The sequence below is a fragment of the Vombatus ursinus genome, unplaced genomic scaffold (genome assembly GCF_900497805.2).
Source record: "Vombatus ursinus unplaced genomic scaffold, bare-nosed wombat genome assembly UNPS02014863.1, whole genome shotgun sequence".
In the NCBI taxonomy this organism is placed as follows: domain Eukaryota; kingdom Metazoa; phylum Chordata; class Mammalia; order Diprotodontia; family Vombatidae; genus Vombatus; species Vombatus ursinus.
Genome location: NW_020954641.1, coordinates 34016707 through 34035348, shown reverse-complemented (window position 1 = coordinate 34035348; position 18642 = coordinate 34016707). Strand labels below are relative to the sequence as shown.

The following is an 18642-nucleotide window of genomic DNA, read 5'->3' as shown; positions in this document are numbered from 1 at the left end:
ATTCCAAGAAGGCCCTAATTATACATAGAGGTGATTAATAAATGTTTATTGAATATAATAGAATTAGTGAGTCACTGTTTTACTTTATGAACTTGGAAACACAGAGGAACTCAGACTACTGTCTCGTGTATTATTGCAAACTAAACTACCTAAAGGAGGTGATACTTGTTTGGAGGCTGGGTTCTGTATGTACCTCTCCTCCCTTTCCAAGCATACCCTTTTAGGTACCATCCATCCAAAAGGAAGGACAAGGTCACTGCAAGGCCTACATGTAGGTTGAATGTAATCTACCAATCCTTGAACAGTGGATAGGACAAAACCATAATTTAATGTTGATGCTTGTTCTGTTGCTACAGTAAATTGCCTTTTTTCGTGCTCAAAGACCACGTACTCCTGGAAAAGCAAACATTACCTGGCTTCAGCTTTGCTTCTAACACTGAGTGTTTTGGGTTTTTCCCCTATTGGGTAGCTTTGGCTCTCATAGAGTACTATAGGGTGAAGTTCATGAAATAAGTGTCAGGAAGGATTTGTTGAACTGACCTAAAGTGAATTGAATTGTATAGAAGTAGCAATTTCAAGTCACAGAAGAACCTCTTTCAGATGCAGATGAAAAGAGGTTACAGAAAGGGTCTAGGATCTCATCAGAAGATCTGGGTTCCAGTCCCACATCTGCCATTTACTATCCATGTGACTTTGACCATGTCATTTTCACTTCTCTGAAACTCAGCATCCTTCTCTGTAAAGTGAAGGTAATGACACTGGAGTGAAGGGAGTATAGGAGACTAGATGCTTATTGGAAGAACCACCCTTTCTCTGTGATATGTAAGAGAGCTGAGGCACCAGCGTGTCCTTTTCAAAGACTCTTTCAGGTTGGAATGTCTTTCCCCTTCCCTTAAGAATGGTTAATGGTAGGGAGCAGCTAGGTGCACAGTGGATAAAGCACCAGCCTGGAGTCAAGAGGACCTGGGTTCAAATCCTGTCTCAGACCAGACACTTGACACTAGCTGTGTGACCCTGAGCAAGTCACTTAACCCCCATTGCCTCACCCCCCCCCCAAAAAAAGAATGGTTAATGGTAGCTTGCCAGATGAAGCATATATTGTTCACAGGGCCTGAAAGGGATATTACTGGAGTTCCTGTCTTCTGCCTTTCTCTTTCCTGAACAAAGGAGAAAGGCTAGAGTTTCTAAGAAGGGACTTGCCCTGCCCATTATGTGGCAGCTAGGGGAATATTTATAGAGTTTCTACAGAAGCACATGGACATGACAAATATGTGTTTGCAAGGGTTTTAGATAGAAGTTGAAGTACATTGGTCCTGAGCCTAAGCATTCTGGGCAGAGGAAGAGAGGATTTTGAATACCTTAAGCAGTATGATCCTGGAATACAGCCTCCTATATGGAGAAGGGTGATTTACTAGGCCACATCAGCTTTGGGGTTCAGTCCTGTGGGTAACCCCAAGTTCTAGAGTAACTGAGTTGGAGTGTTTGAGTTTTCTAGAGAGAGAAGATTCCCTAAACCAGGGGTGGGGAACCTGCAGCCTAGAGGACACATGTGGCTCTTTAAGTCCTCAAGTGCAGCCCTTTTGACTGAGTCCAAGTTTTACAGAACAAATTCTTTTATTCAGGGGATTTGTTCTGTGCAGTTTGGACTCAATCAAAAGGACCGCATTTGAGGACCAAGAGGGCCACATGTGGCCTCAAGGCTGCAGGTTCTCCACCCCTGGCCTAAACTATGTGTATTTCCCTGTAGTTATAGTACTATAGACATGCCACGTTAGTGGGTAAGAGGTGGGTAGTGAGATATGGACTTTGTCAACTCTCTGTTATGACGCTTGCTTGTACAATATAGGTCCCATAGCAAGGGGTTGCTTAATCAGTAGTCTCCAAAGTGGGTTTACTTTCAGAAGTTCAACAACATATGAGTGGGGTGTGTGCGTGTGTGCGTGTGTGTGTGTGTGTGTGTGTGTGTGTGTGTGTGTGTTTTATCTAGTCATGTCCTGTGAGTCCTTTGTATCATAGCACTTTCAGGAAGAGGGTGGGGATGGTGAAATAAAAGCTACCCATTCCTGATAAACATTTATATTGTGTGCCTGCACCAGAGTTGGGGCTCTTATTTCTCACATTTGGGGAAACCTAAACACAAGCTGAACCATGAGTATATTTTAAGATTTTCCTGGTGGGGTCTCTGAGCTGAAAAGAGAAAACAGCCTGCTTGGGGTCAGTCCTTAGAACCAGACCCAGTCCATGTGAGGCTTGAGAAGTGGAGGGGTGCACAGAACAGCCCTTAGTGATGGGCCATGAATTACATTTGTACTGCCAACCTTATGGCTTGTTGTGAGGAAATGAGCAAATGAGGCAAGGTGTGTAAAGTTCTTTGTAACTGTAGAGTAATAGATAAATTCAATGATGAGAATGATGGATACATAAGCATTTTAAGAAAAACAGATTTTACATGTGATATGTATTAAATATATATAACATAGGTTATACAAAATACATATAATAATGATATAACTCAGTCACATCATAAACTGAGCCTGGCCTCCCCCTCCTCAGCCTGAATTATAGAGGTTTTGCTTACTACTTAGTATATAATTCAAGAAGGAGCTGGAATGAATGAGTAATAATATCTTCCTTTCTGTCATTTTACATTCATCACTGGCTTTCTCAGTAAGCTGAGCTGTCACACATGGAAGTGGCTTCAGGCAAAGAAGGTCAGGACTGGATTTCTTTCTCTTTTCTCTAATTGACTGAAAATAAAGGTATGAATAAAATGGATTATCACTGGGACTTGAGGTCCTAACACTTCCCTAGTGCCTGAGATTTTTAAGGACACATTCATTAGGGCAGTTCAGCTATTACACATTTACCAAGAAGCTGATATTCACTCATCCCATCAAGTGGGTATACTGGACAGTGGTGAAAGTGAATTGAAAAGAACTAACAAATAACAAGAAAGTTGACTTCCATTTAAAGGGCTGCACAAATAGGTTATTCTTCTTCCCAGCTGTGATATATTAATTAATCTGTGATCTCATCCATAAAGGTAGTCTAAAATTCAACAATCTATTAAGTATTCAATATTTTTAATTTATAGGTTTCTATTGATATCTATTGATATCTTTTATTTTTATATCACTTAAATTTCCCCCATTTCTCTCCCTGTCCTGTGCCCAGAGAGTTTAACAAAGAATTTTTAAAAAATCATCAAAATCAATGAATATATTTAAAAAATGTAATATGCAATCTTTCACACTCACCTTTCACACTTTTCACTTTCCCGTATCCCTCTGTACAGGAACAGGGAGAGGTATCTTCTCACATCTCTCTTTGGTTGTTGTTTATAATTTCACAGCATTCACTTTGGTTGTTTGGTGGTACTTATTCTTAATATTTACACAGATGTATCTGTGCAAATGTTGTACATGTTTTCCTGTTTCTCTTTACATCAATTCATGTAAGTCTTTCCATGCTTCTGTGTTTACATCATTGTTTCTTACAGCAAGGTAATACTGTATTACATAACATTCATCTTTTGTTGTTGTTGTTTGGTTGTGTCTGACTCTCTGTGACCGCATTTGGGTTTTTCTTAGCAAAGATACTGGAGTGGTTTGCCATTTACTTCTCCAGCTCATTTTACAGATGAGGAAACTGAGGTAAACAGAGTTCAAGTGACTTGCCTAGGGTCACATAGCTAGTAAGTGTCTGAGGCCAGATTTGTACTCAGGAAGATGAGTCTTTCTGACTGTAGGCCTAGAATTTTAGCCACCACACCACCTACCTGCTTTCCACAATCAATAGGAACCTACTTTGCTTCCAGTTCTTTGCTACCACAAAAAGTGTAGCTAGAAACACTTTGTTGTGTATGGACCTTTTCTTTTTTGTCAATACCCTCCTTGGGGGTATCTATGGCTAGCAGTAGAATCTCTGGATCAAAAAGTGTAGATGTTTTCACCACTTTATTTGCATAATTCCAAATTATTTTCCAAATTTCATTGTACTAATTCACAGCTCCAACAATGCACTGCTGTGCCCATCTTTCTGTACCCTCTCCAAAATTAAATATTTCCATCCTCTGTCATTTTGCCAAATTGTTGGGTGTGAGGTAAACTTTGGGGTTGTTCTCATTTGAATTTCTCTTATTATTTATGATTTGGAGCATTATTTCATATGGTTGTTAATAGTTGGCACTTGCTCTTATGAGAAGTCAACAAGTATTAAGCAGATACTATGTGCTGGGGATACAGAGAAAGCAAAAAAAAAAACCAAAGTTTTCTGTCCTCAAGGAACTCACATTCTAATGGGGGAGAAAATATGCGAACAACTATGTACATAAAAGATATATGCAGTGTAAATGTGAAAAGGAGGAAAGATGGAAGGGGGGGAGGGCCAGAAAGGCCCTTTGTAGAAGGTGGGATTTGAGCTGAATCTTGAAGAAAGCCAGGAGATAGTGATGAGGAAGGAATGTAATCCAGGCACCGGAGGCATCTGATGAAAAGGCATAGAGTAAAGATATGGAGTGTTGTATAAGAGAAACAACAAGGCCAATGACCCTGGAGAATAGTGGGAGGGAAGCAATGCTTGGAAAGAGAGAAAAAGTTAGATTGTAAAAGGTTTTAAAAGACAAACAGAGAATTTTATATTTGATTCTAGAAGTAATAGTTTGCCATTAGAGTTTATTGGGGTCATGAAGAGTTGGACACAACTGAAATGACTGAACAACAACAGGGTTTATTGCATGGTCAGACCTGAACTTAAGGAAGCTTACTTTGGCAACTGAGTGGGAGGATGTGCTGGAATGGGAAGAGACTTGAAGCAAAGAAACAAATGAGCAGGCTGCTGCGATCGTCTAGAGGGGAGGTGATGAGGACCTACACCAGAGTAGATTGTGTGGGCATTATCTACATTTCTACTATTGCTTTTGAAATTTTATTGTTATTATATAGAAAAGCTGCTGATTTTGTAACCCAATGAACACCCAAGTTCCTATTATGTGCAAGGGACTGAGTTAGTCACTGAAGGTACCGAAGACAAAATGGAAAATAATCCCTGCCCTCAAGAATCTTATGGTTGTATTGGGTGAATGCTACTTATGAACAGATTTTTAAAAACTAATGTGAGAAAGCAAAGACTCATAGCAACCAGAGGGCTCAAGAAAAATGTCCCATGGAGCAACTAGGTGACACAGTAGATAGAACACTAGCCCTGGAGTCAGGAAGACCTGAGTTCAAATCCACCCTCAGAAACTTACTAGCCATGTAACCCTAGGTAAGTCACTTAAGCCTGATTGCCTCAAAAAAAAAAAAAAAAGACGTCCCATAAAAGATGGCACTTGAGTTAAGCTTTGAAGGCAGCTGAGAATTCTAAGAGGGAGTATACTTCCCTGTCATGGAGAACAACTCAGGCCAAAGAATAGAGGTAGGAGATGGGATGTTGAGTCCAGAGGATGGCAAGTAGACTGGTTTAGCTGGAATGTAGAGTCTGTGAAAGAGAGTAATACAAAATAAACCTGAAAAGGCAGGATGGAGCATGATTATGGAGGGCTTTATAGGCCAAACAGAGTAGTTTGTATTTTATCCTAGCATCAATAGGAGTTCACTGAAAATTCTTAAGTAAGGGAGTGACCTAGTCAGACCTGTGCTTTAGAAAGACCATTTTGACAACGGTGTGGAAAATGAAATGAAGGGAGGGGAAGAAACTAGAACCTCAGAGTCCAATTTAGTAGGATCTTGAAATAGTCCAAATGGTGGACAAAAATGGAGAAAAGGAGATGGATGCAAACAGATCTTGTGGAGGCAGAATTGACAAGACTTGACAACTAGGGTAAAGGAAAGAGAGAAGTTGAGGATAATGTAAAGGTTTTAAATATAAGTGTCTAGAAGAACTGTAGTGCTTTTAACAGTCCTAGGGAAGTTTTGGAGGAATGAAGATAATGAATTCCATTTTGGACACACTGAGTTTGAGCTGCCCATCAGACATCTAGTTCTATCCGGCCTGCCTTGCCTGCTTACACAGTACTCCATGCCTTTGCTCTGGCTGTCTCCAAGACTGAAATGCACTCTCTCCTCCTTCTGCCTCATAGACCCCCTGGTTTCCTTCAAGACTCAACTCAAATATCACCCTATACATGGAGCTTTTCGTGAACTCCCCGTTGGTGGGAGGTATATCCTTGTTATGAGTTCAGAAATTATTTTGTATATAACAGATAGATAATATTTATTTTCATTGTACATTTTTATGATATGGATCAATGTTGTTTCTCTCAATTTATCAGGACTGTTTCCCCCAACAGAATATAAGCTCTATGAGACAGAGACTTTTGTTTTTGTCTTTGTGTTCTAGTGCCTAGCACAATACTTGGTATATAGTAGGAATTTAATAAATGCTTGTTGAATTGAATAGAATAGAATGTCCAGAAGGTGATGCAGGATTGGATCTCAAGAGGGAGGGCAGTGCTAGATAGTATAGATTTAGGAATTGCCTGAATAGAAATGACAATTGAACGGAAAAGAGCTGATAAAGTCACCTCCTTCTGTGTAGATCACTGACCATCTGTAAGTCCTCATCCAGTATGCTTCTTGTCAATGTCTTTCTATAAATCTTCCACTGAATAATTACTCAGTAGACTAGAGGTCTTCTTCCAGGTCTTGGAATATTTTGTGGATTTCACAACAGCACTGAGTTCATCAATCCTTACTCTTTTTAATTAATTTTTTTTTTAATTTTTAGGCATTTGGGGTTAAGTGACTTGCCCAGGGTCACACAGCTAGTAAGTGTCAAGTGTTTGGTCTGAGGCTGGATTTGAACTCAGGGCCTCCTGACTTCAGAGCTGGTGCTCTATCCACTTCGCCACCTAGCTGCCCTCATCCACCCTTACTCTTACCAAATAACCAGCAAACCTTCTCTTCCTGTCACATGTACTATGCACATACCTTCAGATAAGTAAAAATACTTAAAGACTAGGCATCCATTTCTGTGCCACTTCCTTAAGGATGATATACTCCTTACTTAGGAAAAGACAAATTCATTCAAGCTACAATAGCAGAAAACTCTGTAAGGAACAAGTACAGACACAGCAGAAGATTGCAAAGTTCCTATTTATACAAGAGAAGTCATCCGTGCATGTTGTTTCCCCCATTAGATTGTGAGCTCCTCAAAGGCAAGGATTGCTTTTTTTGCTTTTCTTATATCCCCAGTGCTTACTATAGTGACTGGCACATAGTAGGTGTTTAATAAATGTTGACTGACTGACTGAAATGTTGTTTGGCATTATAGGAATCATTGATGAAACGTATTTTGCACAAAGCTTACACCTCACATAAAGAGAAAACTGAGTATAAAAACCTTTGTTTACTTTTATCTCTTTTTATAATTTTTATTTATTTTTTAATTTATGAAGTAAAACAAGCATTTCCATAACAGTAGAATTTTTTAAAAGAAGATTGAACATGAAACCGCAAATCTATTATATACAACTTGCTATTTGTTTTAAATATATAATAAAGTTATCATGGAAATTTCTTTTTTTGTCTTTTTTTTTCCTTCCCCCCACACCCTAGATAAGGCTACCATTAAATACAAATATGAATATATATGCAAAAGCATTCTATAAGTACTTCTATTTATCAGTTCTTTTTCTGGATGCAGATGGCATCTTCCTTCATAGGTCCTCTGTAGTTAATTTGGGTATTTATAATTGTCAAAATAACTCAAAGTTGTTCTTAAAACAATATTGCTGTTGCTGTATACAACATTCTCTTGGTTCTGCTCATTTTGCTCTTCATTATTTCATGCAAGGTATCCATGTTTTTCTAAAAATCTCTGCATAGTAACACAAAAAATCTCAAGTGGTTAGTCAACAAACATTTACCAAGTTGTCATTTTTGTTTCTTTTACAGTCAACTTTGATCACTTCGAAATTTTGCGTGCCATTGGAAAAGGCAGTTTTGGAAAGGTAAAGATCAAAACTGAATTGACCCTTTGCTAGTGCACAAAAGCATCAAGGATAGCCAGACTATTTACTGATTAAGATCATAACGGAAAATACTCTAGAGACTAATGACCTGTTATAAGTTTCCTATGCACTAGAGTCCTGGTTTTATGACTTTGTATATGTATGTTATATCATGTCTAGACTGCCAGACCACCTCTTCACTTCTACCTTGTAGAATGTCTAATTTCCTTCAAAGCACATTCCTTAAATAAAAAACAGAAGACACCAATTCAGAGTGTTCCTAGTGCCCCCTCCCTCTCAATCCACTCTACCCTCTAGGTGTCCTTCCCTCTTAGAAGAGATACATCATAAAACTCTTACCACAAGCCAACCTAAGCCATAACTACTCAAAAAAAGGCCCTGCCACCAAAATTCAAGGTCTTCCTTTAGTTCCCACCATCTAGGGCTACAAACCTCACTCACCTACATAGCATTAAAGAGACACTCCCCACAATCCCATGTAGAACTTCACTAAAACCAGACTAGATGACTCCTTAAAGAGTTTAGATCCTTCAGAAAATCCTCCCCTCCCCTTCTGGTAAATGGCTGAAAGCTACCTAGTTAATTTGGAGTTTATTGGGTAGATTTCTTTCTCAAAGACCAAGCCTTAAACCCAATTCACTCTTGATCTCATGGTTTGGACAATAGGCCCTGACCAAGCAGCACTTCATGGTTATTTTTTGGGCCTTCCTCAGAGTGAATGTAAAGAGTAACTACTTCTCTTTTGGCCAGTAACCCTGAGGGTCTTCCCCTCCCAGTTTGATTTTTTTTTTTAATTAAAGGAGCCATCCCTTGACTCACTTCTTAAAGAGGCCTATTCACTGAGGGCATTAACTCAAAGTAAGAATCTGAAAAAATTTAGCTTAAAAGGGTCAAGGTCTCCCGCTGCATCCTTGGCCTTCTCCAGTCATCCTGATGAATATCTGGCCACTGGACCCAGATGGCTCTGGAGGAGAAAGTGAGGCTGTGACCATGCACAGACCTCCCTCACTCAAATCAAAGTCAATTGCAAGTCATGTCATCATCTCCCTGATGTCATGGTCCTTGTCAAGAAGGAAGGACAAACCACACAACCACAACCACAACCACACACAAGCTCCTTCTGGTTAAGGATGATTTTTTTTGTCTTTGCATCCTCAGTGACTGGTACAGACCTATGTACATAGTAAACTTATGATATAGGCTTGCTAAATCAAATTGAATTGAACATTCTTGTAATATATTAGAGACTTTCATTATGATTTAAGGAATGTCACTTATACCTAGATATTAAATAAATACTTATCTCTAAAGCATATGGAATTAAAATCAAGACTACTTATTGGGCTCCAGTGTATAAGATCTTAATTAATTTCAACAAATATTTACTGAGCAGTTGTGATATGGAAGAGAGGCAATATGGTAGACATGGGAAAAGAAGAAAATCTCCCTTATGCTAAAGAAAAAGAAAAAAAATTAAAAACTAGGTTTTATTGTCTGGAGCTCCAGCAGCAGTTGATATGACAAAGTAACTTTCAGGACTTTTATGGTTCAGGGGGAAATGCATTCAGACAAAATTCTTTGGTCCTTTAGCAGATGCAAGTGTGAGTATGTATGTATGTGTGTGTGTGTGTGTGTGTATGTGTGTGTTTAATCCTAAATCTAACAGTAGTGATATGCAAACATATTTCTTTTTTGCACACATTTTTATATATAATCCTTGCAAAAAACTTGCAAAAATGAAATACTAACCAGTAGAGAATATTACAAAGAAGTCCTCAGTGAAAGTGGTGATGACAAAAAAATCAAGAGAATTTTGTTGCTGATCATGGTACTTGGGTATTTTTTCCAGTCTTTCATTTAAGTTATTCTAGAATGCGTTTTGTGCCATAGTGTACCCTGGGCACTAACACTGAAAATAAAATGACTAATTTCTCTTTCTTCTCCTCCCCTCTTCTAATTCCTATACCATCTTTCCACATCTGCCAATTTTTTTTTAAAGGCACTCACCTTGAACTCCTTTGGGAACGTATTAAATTTAAGACCTGATAACCTTATTATATATAACGTTGGAAAATGACCCAAGGGGGAAACCTGTGTTAAAACAGCCTTTAAAAGTAGGCCAGAGGCATTTACATGCGTTTTCTGGCTTTACCAATTTTTTCCTCTCTGCTTAAAAACCCTATCTGGCTTTCTGAGTTTGTTCAAAATCAATAAAAAACAGGGGCAGTTAGGTGGCACAGTGGATAGAGCACTGGCCCTGAAATCAGGAGGACCTGAGTTCAAATCTGACCTCAGACCAAACACTTGACACATACTAGCTGTGTGACCTTGGGCAAGTCACCTAACCCCAATTGCCTCACCAAAAACAAAACAAAACAAAACAAAAAAAACAACAACAACAACAACAAAAAACAAAATCAATAAAAACTCAACAAACTTTAATTAAGCATTTGCTGTGGGCTGAGCACTGTGCTAGGTCCTGGAAGAGGTACAAAGTTCAAGAAGGACACAGTTCCAGTCCTCATAGAGATCAGAGTCTAGTAGGGAAAATGACCCAGAGATAATTATAATATACTATAATAAGGTTAAGTAGGTTTAAAAGAGGATACTGGAGTTTAGTGTGTAGAGAGCCAGTCTCAATGTCAGGAAGACTTGAGCTCAAGTCCCACATCTGACACATGTTGACTGTATGATACTGGGCAAGCCTCTCAGTGATCTAGACAACTCACTAAAACAGGCCTGCACAACATATAACCTTCAGAGGGCTTGCCAAAGGATTTCAGGCCACCCTCAAAAAACGTAGGGTTGCCACTGCATATGTTTCTGTTTGCCACATGGCCCACGGCAACCAACCATCTGCAATCTGCCTCTAGTCTATGACCAGAAGAAGTTCAGCCTATTTTAATTTTGGCCCCTACCTGCTGCCAAGTTGTGCAGGTCTGCTCTAAGACTATAAATTGCAGAGAAGGTGTTGACCTGTATTGATAAAGGTCATTCTCTCCTCTGGGAGCTCCCTATATCAGTGAAATCACAGGTCCACTCTTTATCCCTATCTCTAAATGCATTAAAAGGAGACAAAACAGAGTGTTTTTTTTCCAAGGAGGGAGAAAGTTATTATTATCCAGGGGATCAGGGAAAACTTCATGGAGGAAGTGACATTTGGGTTGTGAAGAATACAGAAATTTACAACATTGTTCACACCAACTATTAGACCTCTTTTCAGTAAGCAGGGACTTCAGATAATCTAGTTTAGGTTTTAATGACATTATAAAGTTTCAAAGGTTGCTAAAAAAAAAGTCACCAAAATTTCTGATTAATTAATGGGAAGGAATTTGAGAAAATATGAATGCTGAATTAACACTGTTCAGGAGACCTGAAATTTTTTTTCTTTAGATCTGATTGGAAGTCTTAAAAAATAGAACTTTTCAGAGTCATGAGCTGGGCAAGGAAACCCTGACAGCACTACTAAGGAGGAGTTTCATATTTCTCTTCTCTATCTCCAACATGATATTGTTTCTCTTAATCAATTCCTCACTTGGATGTGCTCTATCAGGTCTGCATTGTACAGAAGAATGACACCAAGAAGATGTATGCCATGAAGTACATGAACAAACAGAAGTGTGTCGAGCGCAATGAAGTAAGAAATGTCTTCAAGGAACTTCAGATCATGCAATGTCTGGAACACCCCTTCCTGGTTAATTTGTGGTGAGTGTTTTGCTCTTGAGTTTTTGGAGATTAGGGTTTTCTAGAGTCTATTTCTACCACAACCAGAAAACACACACACACACACACACACACACACACACACACACACACACACACACACACATACTCACACTGCTTTTTTGCATATAAGGTTCTTGAGGGCAAAGACTATTTCATATGTTTTGTCTTTGTATCCCCAGTACTTTGCCCTTTTATTTTTGTCCAAACCTGTGATTTCATTGATAGAGATGAGGACTCTTCAGTGAGGAACCGTTCTCTATTAATGTCAATTAGCAACTGCACTACAACCTATAACCTTAGTTCAGGCTTCACCTTTTTTGTGTCTGGCCCCTGCTGGCAGTCTGGAGAAGCCTAGAGACCCCTTTTCTGAATAATGTTTTTATTTTTTAAATAGTATTTTATTTTTTCCCAATTGTATGTCAAGATAATTTTTAACATTCATTTTTACAAGGTTTTGAGTTCCAGATTTTTCTCCCTCCTTCCCTCCCTCCCCTCTTCCGAAAATGGTAGGCAATTTGATGTAGGTTATATATGTGCAAATATGTAAAACACAGTTCTATATTAGTCACAGTTGTGAAAGAAGAAACAGATGAAAAGGGAAGATATAAAAAAAAGTAAGTAAAAAAAGTATGCTTCAATCTGCAGTCAGAGTCAGTTCTTTCTCTGGATGTAGATAACATTTTCCATCACGGATACTTTGTACTTGTGTCTTGGATCACTGTGTTGCTGAGAAGAGCTGAGTCATTCATAACTGATCATCACACAATGTTACTGATACTGTGTACAATGTTTTCTTGGTTCTGCTCATTTTACTTTGCATCAGTTCAAACAAGTCTTTCCAGGTTTTTCTGAAATCCACCTGCTCATCATTTCTTATTGCACAGTAGTATTCCATTACATTCATATACTACAACTTGTTCCGCCATTGCCCAATTGATAGACATCCCCTCGATTTCCAATATTTTGCCACCATGAAAAGGGCTACTACAAATATTTTTGTACATGGAAGTCTTTTTCCCTTTTTTATGATCTCTTTGGGATACAGATCCAGTAGTGGTATTGCAAGATCAAAGGGTATGAACAGTTTTATAGCCCTTTGGGCACAGTTCCAAATTACTCTCCAGAATGGTTGGATCAGTTCACGATTCCACCAACAATGCATTAGTGTCCCAATTTTCCCACATCCTCTCCAACATTTATCATTTTCCTTTTTTGTTATATAAGCCAGTCCAATTGGTGAAGTGGTATCTCAGAGTTATTTTAATTTGAATTCCTCTAATCTAAAGTCATTTAGAGTGCTTCTTCATATGACTATAGATGGCTTTGATGTCTTCATCTGAAAACTGCCTGATCATATCCTTTGACCATTTATCAGTTGGGGAACAGAATAATGTTTTTAAATATATAAAATAAAATACATAAGATTAAGAAGGATATCATTATTATACCAAAATTATTTTGAAATATAGTTATCAAAATGTTTTGTTTTTTAAGTTCACAGATACCAAGTAAAAAGTATGATCTTAGAGAGTTAGTTGGGGCCCTGACAGGTTAAGTGACTTGCCCAGATCATACAGTCAGTATGTATTAAAGGTAGAATTTGAATCCAGTTTATCGTGGCTCTGAAGTCAGTTTTCTCACCTCTATTGTTTGCCACACCTGGCACACAGTACGTGTTTAATTGTTTGTCGAATTGTTGAAATCATTTGTCATCAGAATTTTGAATTTGAGATTGAAATTTTGGAATTATCTTCTAGAATATTTTTCTCACCCATTTCTATTTGGCATTATTCAGTCAGTCAACTAGCATTTATTAAGTGCTTACTACGTGCCAAGCATTGAGTTTAGTGCTGGGAATACAAGTACAAGCAGATAGTCCCTGCCCTCAAGGAGAAAACAACACATAAAAGGAAGCTGAAAAGTGGGAGTAGGAGGAAGAGATAAAGGTACCTGACATGGGAGCATGGTAGAGGATATCCTGAGTGCATCCTGGAGAGGAATGAGACATGGCTGGCCTGGGGCTTCCTTCTTAAATGGAAGTTCTGGAAGGAGACAACCAATTAGAGGGAGAGGCAGCAGGGGCAGGAGGGTAATTCCAATGAGTGAATTCCAGGCCTGTAATGAGGTTTCAGAATGAAGACTTGGGTCATGCTAATGGAAGACCATTCTTTAGTAAAAGGGATATTAAATTGTCAACTATGGAAAGAATGATTCAGTGATAAGGTTTTCCTTAACCTTGATCCCTTGTCATTTGGTCACATTTCAAGTGAATGAACATTTGCTGTACAGATTCAATCCAAGGTTGTATCTTTCACAATAAGACAATTGCCTATAAGTGGGAGCAAATGTGGTGCCACTTTTGGACTAGTCTTTTTCCATTGACAACAAAATCTTTTCTGCCTGAGGACTTTGGTGTACACAAGTAACTTAAGTAATCATTGGCCTCTCCAGTTTATAAAAAGGTGAAGTTGGTCTTTAGAAAATTCTTACAATGGTCTTTCTCCTTGACATCTTGGCAATTAAACTAGCTTGTCTATAAGACTTGGTGGCAGAGTTTTAAGCAGCCCTATAGGTTGCTTATTGGTACCCATAAATTGCCTATGGGTACCCATCAGGAGGAAAAAGTCAAGTATTGCTTTTCTTACATAAGGCCTTTTAAAAATTCATTGAAATTTCAAATGAGAATCATATTCCTTTGGCTAGAGGTCAGTGTAAGACTTAAAGAGTAAGGAAGGATTATGATGTGATCCAGAAAATGTTATAAGGATTAAGAGAGAAAAAGAGATGAATCTGAATATAATAGGTAACATTTTTTTTAAATGACTTCATAAATGTAACTCAAACAGCATTTCCCAAAGTAATTTAGCCATGGAAAATTTAGGCATTTGAAATATATTGACCAAATCCATACTGACTGGTCTGAGAGTTCCAGGGTTATGGGATGCTATCTGGATAAAGGGAAAATCCAGGAAAGGTTAGAGCAAATGCAAGAAATTAAGTCCATTTTCATATTAAGAAATCGGCACATTCAATAAGTATACTTACTTGGATACTTCAGAGGATCCATGATCTCATGAGGGGGCTGGGAAGTGTCCAGTGCTATTTCCACTGGTGGAAATCTTAGGCCTTCTTTGCCTTCTCAACCTAATTAACCACACACGGCCTCCATTTTCTCAGCTATAAAATGAGAGAGTTGGACTCTGAGTTTCCTTTCTACTCCAAAACTATAACCCTATGATGTGTTTTAACACTGTCTTGATGTTACTCATGGAAGCAGATGAATATGAATTGAATTGAACAAGTTTTGTTCTGAAATATATTAAAGTTTAGTGTTAGAGAATGGAGAAGGTAAAGTATTACCAGCCAGTAGAAACATACCTGTCTATGTGTATACATTTCTTTTTACTTATTTATTTATTGGGGGTGAGGGGTGGGGAAGAGAGTCATCAGAACACTTATTTTATCAGTGAAGTCAACTTCCAGTGTGCAAACTCCCTCCATCAACACAGATGAGCAACTAGTCTATAACATAGTTTTATAGAACTGCCTAGGGTTCAGAGATGTCAAGGGGTTGGCCCACACTCACACAGCTAGTTTATGTCAGAGGCAGGACTTGAAACCAGATCTTCTTGACTCCTAGGCCAGGTCTCTGACCTTTCCACCACATTGCCTCTCTTTTCTTTATGTAAATTATATGAATTTATTATATGAGCTATTCATTTAGTCCCTAAAACAAATGAAATGTGGCTGAAGTTTAAATATGCAGTACCACTCAGTTTTCATAGTCAAGCAAAGGCAAAAACGTCTTTATTCAACAGATAATAATGGAAACGTAATTAAGATTGTATTTTATGCTTAGGGATCAACCTCTGGGGAATTAGTACATAAAACAGGTCATTTGTCTTTTTAAAATACAGTGTAACTACTGTACAGTGAAATCTGTTTATTTAATTAACTCCCAAAGTGGAGAGGGAAAGAGAAAAGGGGAGAGAAAAGGAGAGGGTGGGAGGGGGAGGAAGAGAGAGAGAGAGAGAGAGAGAGAGAGAGAGAGAGAGAGAGAGAGTATCTTTGTTTAATTTTCCATTTCCTACAGTGTTTTTTTTTCCTCATTCTAAATCTGAATTATCTAACAACTTAACCTTTGCAGGAGGTACAGTGATTTTACTCTGTCCTTTTATTACCAATATCCAATGTGAAATCATTCCACTCTCCCCATACAAGTTTTTGTCACTACAGGAAGCTTTAAGCCAATAACATGGGGTTTTTATACCCCTAAGAGATACATGGCTAGATTGCAGGGGGTTTATGAACTTGGATAGAGAAAAATCACATTTTTATTCTCACTAATGTCTAACAGAAATTTAGCATGTCCTTCCATTATTTAAAAATATATTTATATATTTTGAAAAGGGGCCCATAGGCTTCACCACACTGTCAACAGGGTCCAGGACACAAAAAGTTAAGAACCCCTTTCATTAAAGTCAAGAATCCCTTCTTTAAAAATTCAACCAACTCTTTTGCTTCAATTTATATAATGATCTTCCAGTAGAGAAAAATGTTCCTTAGAGACCATCTAGTCCAAATCCCTCATTTTACAGATAGGGAAACTGAGGTCAAAGAGTTGCAGTGACTTGCCCAAAGTTATACAAGTAGTAGTCAGAACTTGAACTCAGTGCCTACAACTTCACATCCAGTGCTCTTTCCTCTATACCATATTTTCCCATCTACTTCCTTCCCATTTTATAGGGCTTGCCTTAAATTTTAGGTTGACTTCACCTTGAGTTTTATTATAATTTAAATTATTTGCTAACTTGCTTTTCTGATAGAAATTCTCTTATTCTTAACATATTAGGTAGGGGTCTCATAACAAGACATTTTTTATTTCTCTTCTATTATATTCCAGGTTGTGTGAACATGACTGACAGATGGACAAGGGAAAAATCTCTTCTGTGGTTCTAGTGAAATCTCAATTAACCATAGTTTAGGGAATAAGGAAGGAAGCCTAGCTAATTTAAGTTTGGTTAGCTGGGATTTAAGCAGGATACTCGTTGTGCCTCACGGTAAAAGTATTTCTAAACTCTGCTCTTTCACTTTCCTGCCTTAAAAGGATAGATAAAGGGACAGAGGGAAGGTGAATAGTGTTATAAGACAGGAACTTTGTGCCATGATTAAGAAGCACCTTATGAGCTTCAAGTTGATCATTCCGAACAAAGTTATTATGTAAGATGGTGTAATTATGGAAGGTGCAGGAAATTGAACTTCATGTATGTTCAATTAACCCTCGGGACATCCCACATAGAGCAAATTTTTTTTTAATTCTATTTTACATTTAATCGGATCTTTTACAGAAACCTAAAAAAATATGCTTTGAAAAAATGTTTGTTTTTGCAATGTGTTCTCGTATAGTGCCAATATAGATCAGAACTTGTGAGTCTCATGATTCAAGACACCAAACATTTGAAGTACAAGGAAATTCCAAGGATTTTTTTAAAGAAATTCAATTTTGCCAGGCTTTTTTTCTTCTTCAAGTGAACCCCTGCCTAAACGTTTGCTGTTTTCCAGAAGTTTTCTAAAGCTTTCAGCCCTGTGTTGGTTATCAGTATTAGAACCCCATCAACAGTAGTTTCAGAATTAAAAAACAAAAATTATCTTGCCTAAGAATATGGGACCCACATCCACATCATTGGTTGGCTAGACAAGCTGAGGATTAAAACAAGTTTTTGAAGAGATGGCAGATTGTAGGGCTCTCTTTAGGTTTCAGGAGTTAACATTTTGGCTCCGAGGTGGCAGTGTTTCCACCTCCCTCCCCCCCTCCCCACAGGGGCCCTCGCTGGTGACTTCTGCCACCAAAGAGGCGGAGCTGAGAGCTCACAGCTGGCAGAGGACTCCACCTTGGTGCTTCGATGCAGCCGTCCTGGCCTCTTAGTAGTTGTCATGACTAGTCATATTCGCTCAGGGCCAATCAACGACAGGCACCGCCCAGAGCTGGCCAATCGCGTTACCGCAAGCAAATTAGATAAGGAAGTATGGAGCTGGAGAACCCACGTGCAGCCCGAGTCCGGGGCTGACCTCGGACGACTCCCAAGGTCATCGAAAATGCCGGAAGTGTCTTAAGATTTCTCGATCTGCGGGTGACCTATTTCCGGTAGTGGCGGAAGCCGTGTCCTGTCCCGTTCTGGATCGGTGACCATATCTTGACAGAGCTGGATGTGGAGGTTTTGTCGCGCGGAAGCTTCGGACGCTGCCTCTGGCATCGGACCAGGCCAATCGCCCCTGGCCGGACGCCGACCTCGGGGCCAGAGGAGCCGCGGTCTTGAAGAGCTTCGAGATACGACGCGGCGTGCATGGCGTGCTTGTCAGCGGCCTTTCCCGTGGCCTGAACTCGCCCGGCCCTGGGCCCTGAATACTTCCGGGGCATTGGGCCTTGGGTCAGGATTATCACAGACGAGGACAGGGGCGTGTTTTCTATTGTTGAAATGGGAGATCCGGTGCCCAGGAGCCTTGTCCCAGGCCCCCTCTCAGTGACCATCGGCTGTGCAGTCCGGCTTCAAGACCGGAAGGAAGTCCAGACTCCAGCTCCCGAGTCAGCCGAAGGGGCACCTCCAGATGACCAGCAGCTGCCCTGGGCCCTGACGGAGGCTCCAGATGTTGAGGCCTAGACGGTGAAGCTGGTGGAGCTTGAGGAGCTTTCTGCTCAGCTTCGAGGACATGACCAGACACTAACAGGAGGTCTAAGATGAGTTCTCCCCTTGCTGTGTCCTCAGCCCCTTTGGCTCCTCTGCAAATGGCATTGATACTCATGGGCGTGATCTTGACCTCTTACTGAATCCGGGGAATTTGCAGGGGCCCCAGTAGCACACACCGCCCCCACCCCACCTTCAAGCTCCGGACTCTGCCCGCCCTTCTCCACAGGATCCTCAAGCTTGGCCTCCATTCTAGCTTCC

General features: G+C 39.5%; 1 protein-coding gene across 2 annotated transcripts in view; it reads left to right on the top strand.

The window, feature by feature from the left end:
* Positions 1-11543: 11543 nt before the first annotated feature.
* The window catches only part of STK32A (serine/threonine kinase 32A), a 106085-nt gene continuing 98986 nt past the window's right edge, over positions 11544-18642 (top strand). For both annotated transcript variants that reach the window (XM_027841922.1, XM_027841921.1), the window contains exon 1: positions 11544-11677. In XM_027841922.1, coding sequence (XP_027697723.1) covers positions 11559-11677 — 119 coding nt within the window. In that variant the 5' untranslated portion in view covers positions 11544-11558. The remainder of the gene's footprint in view (positions 11678-18642) is intronic.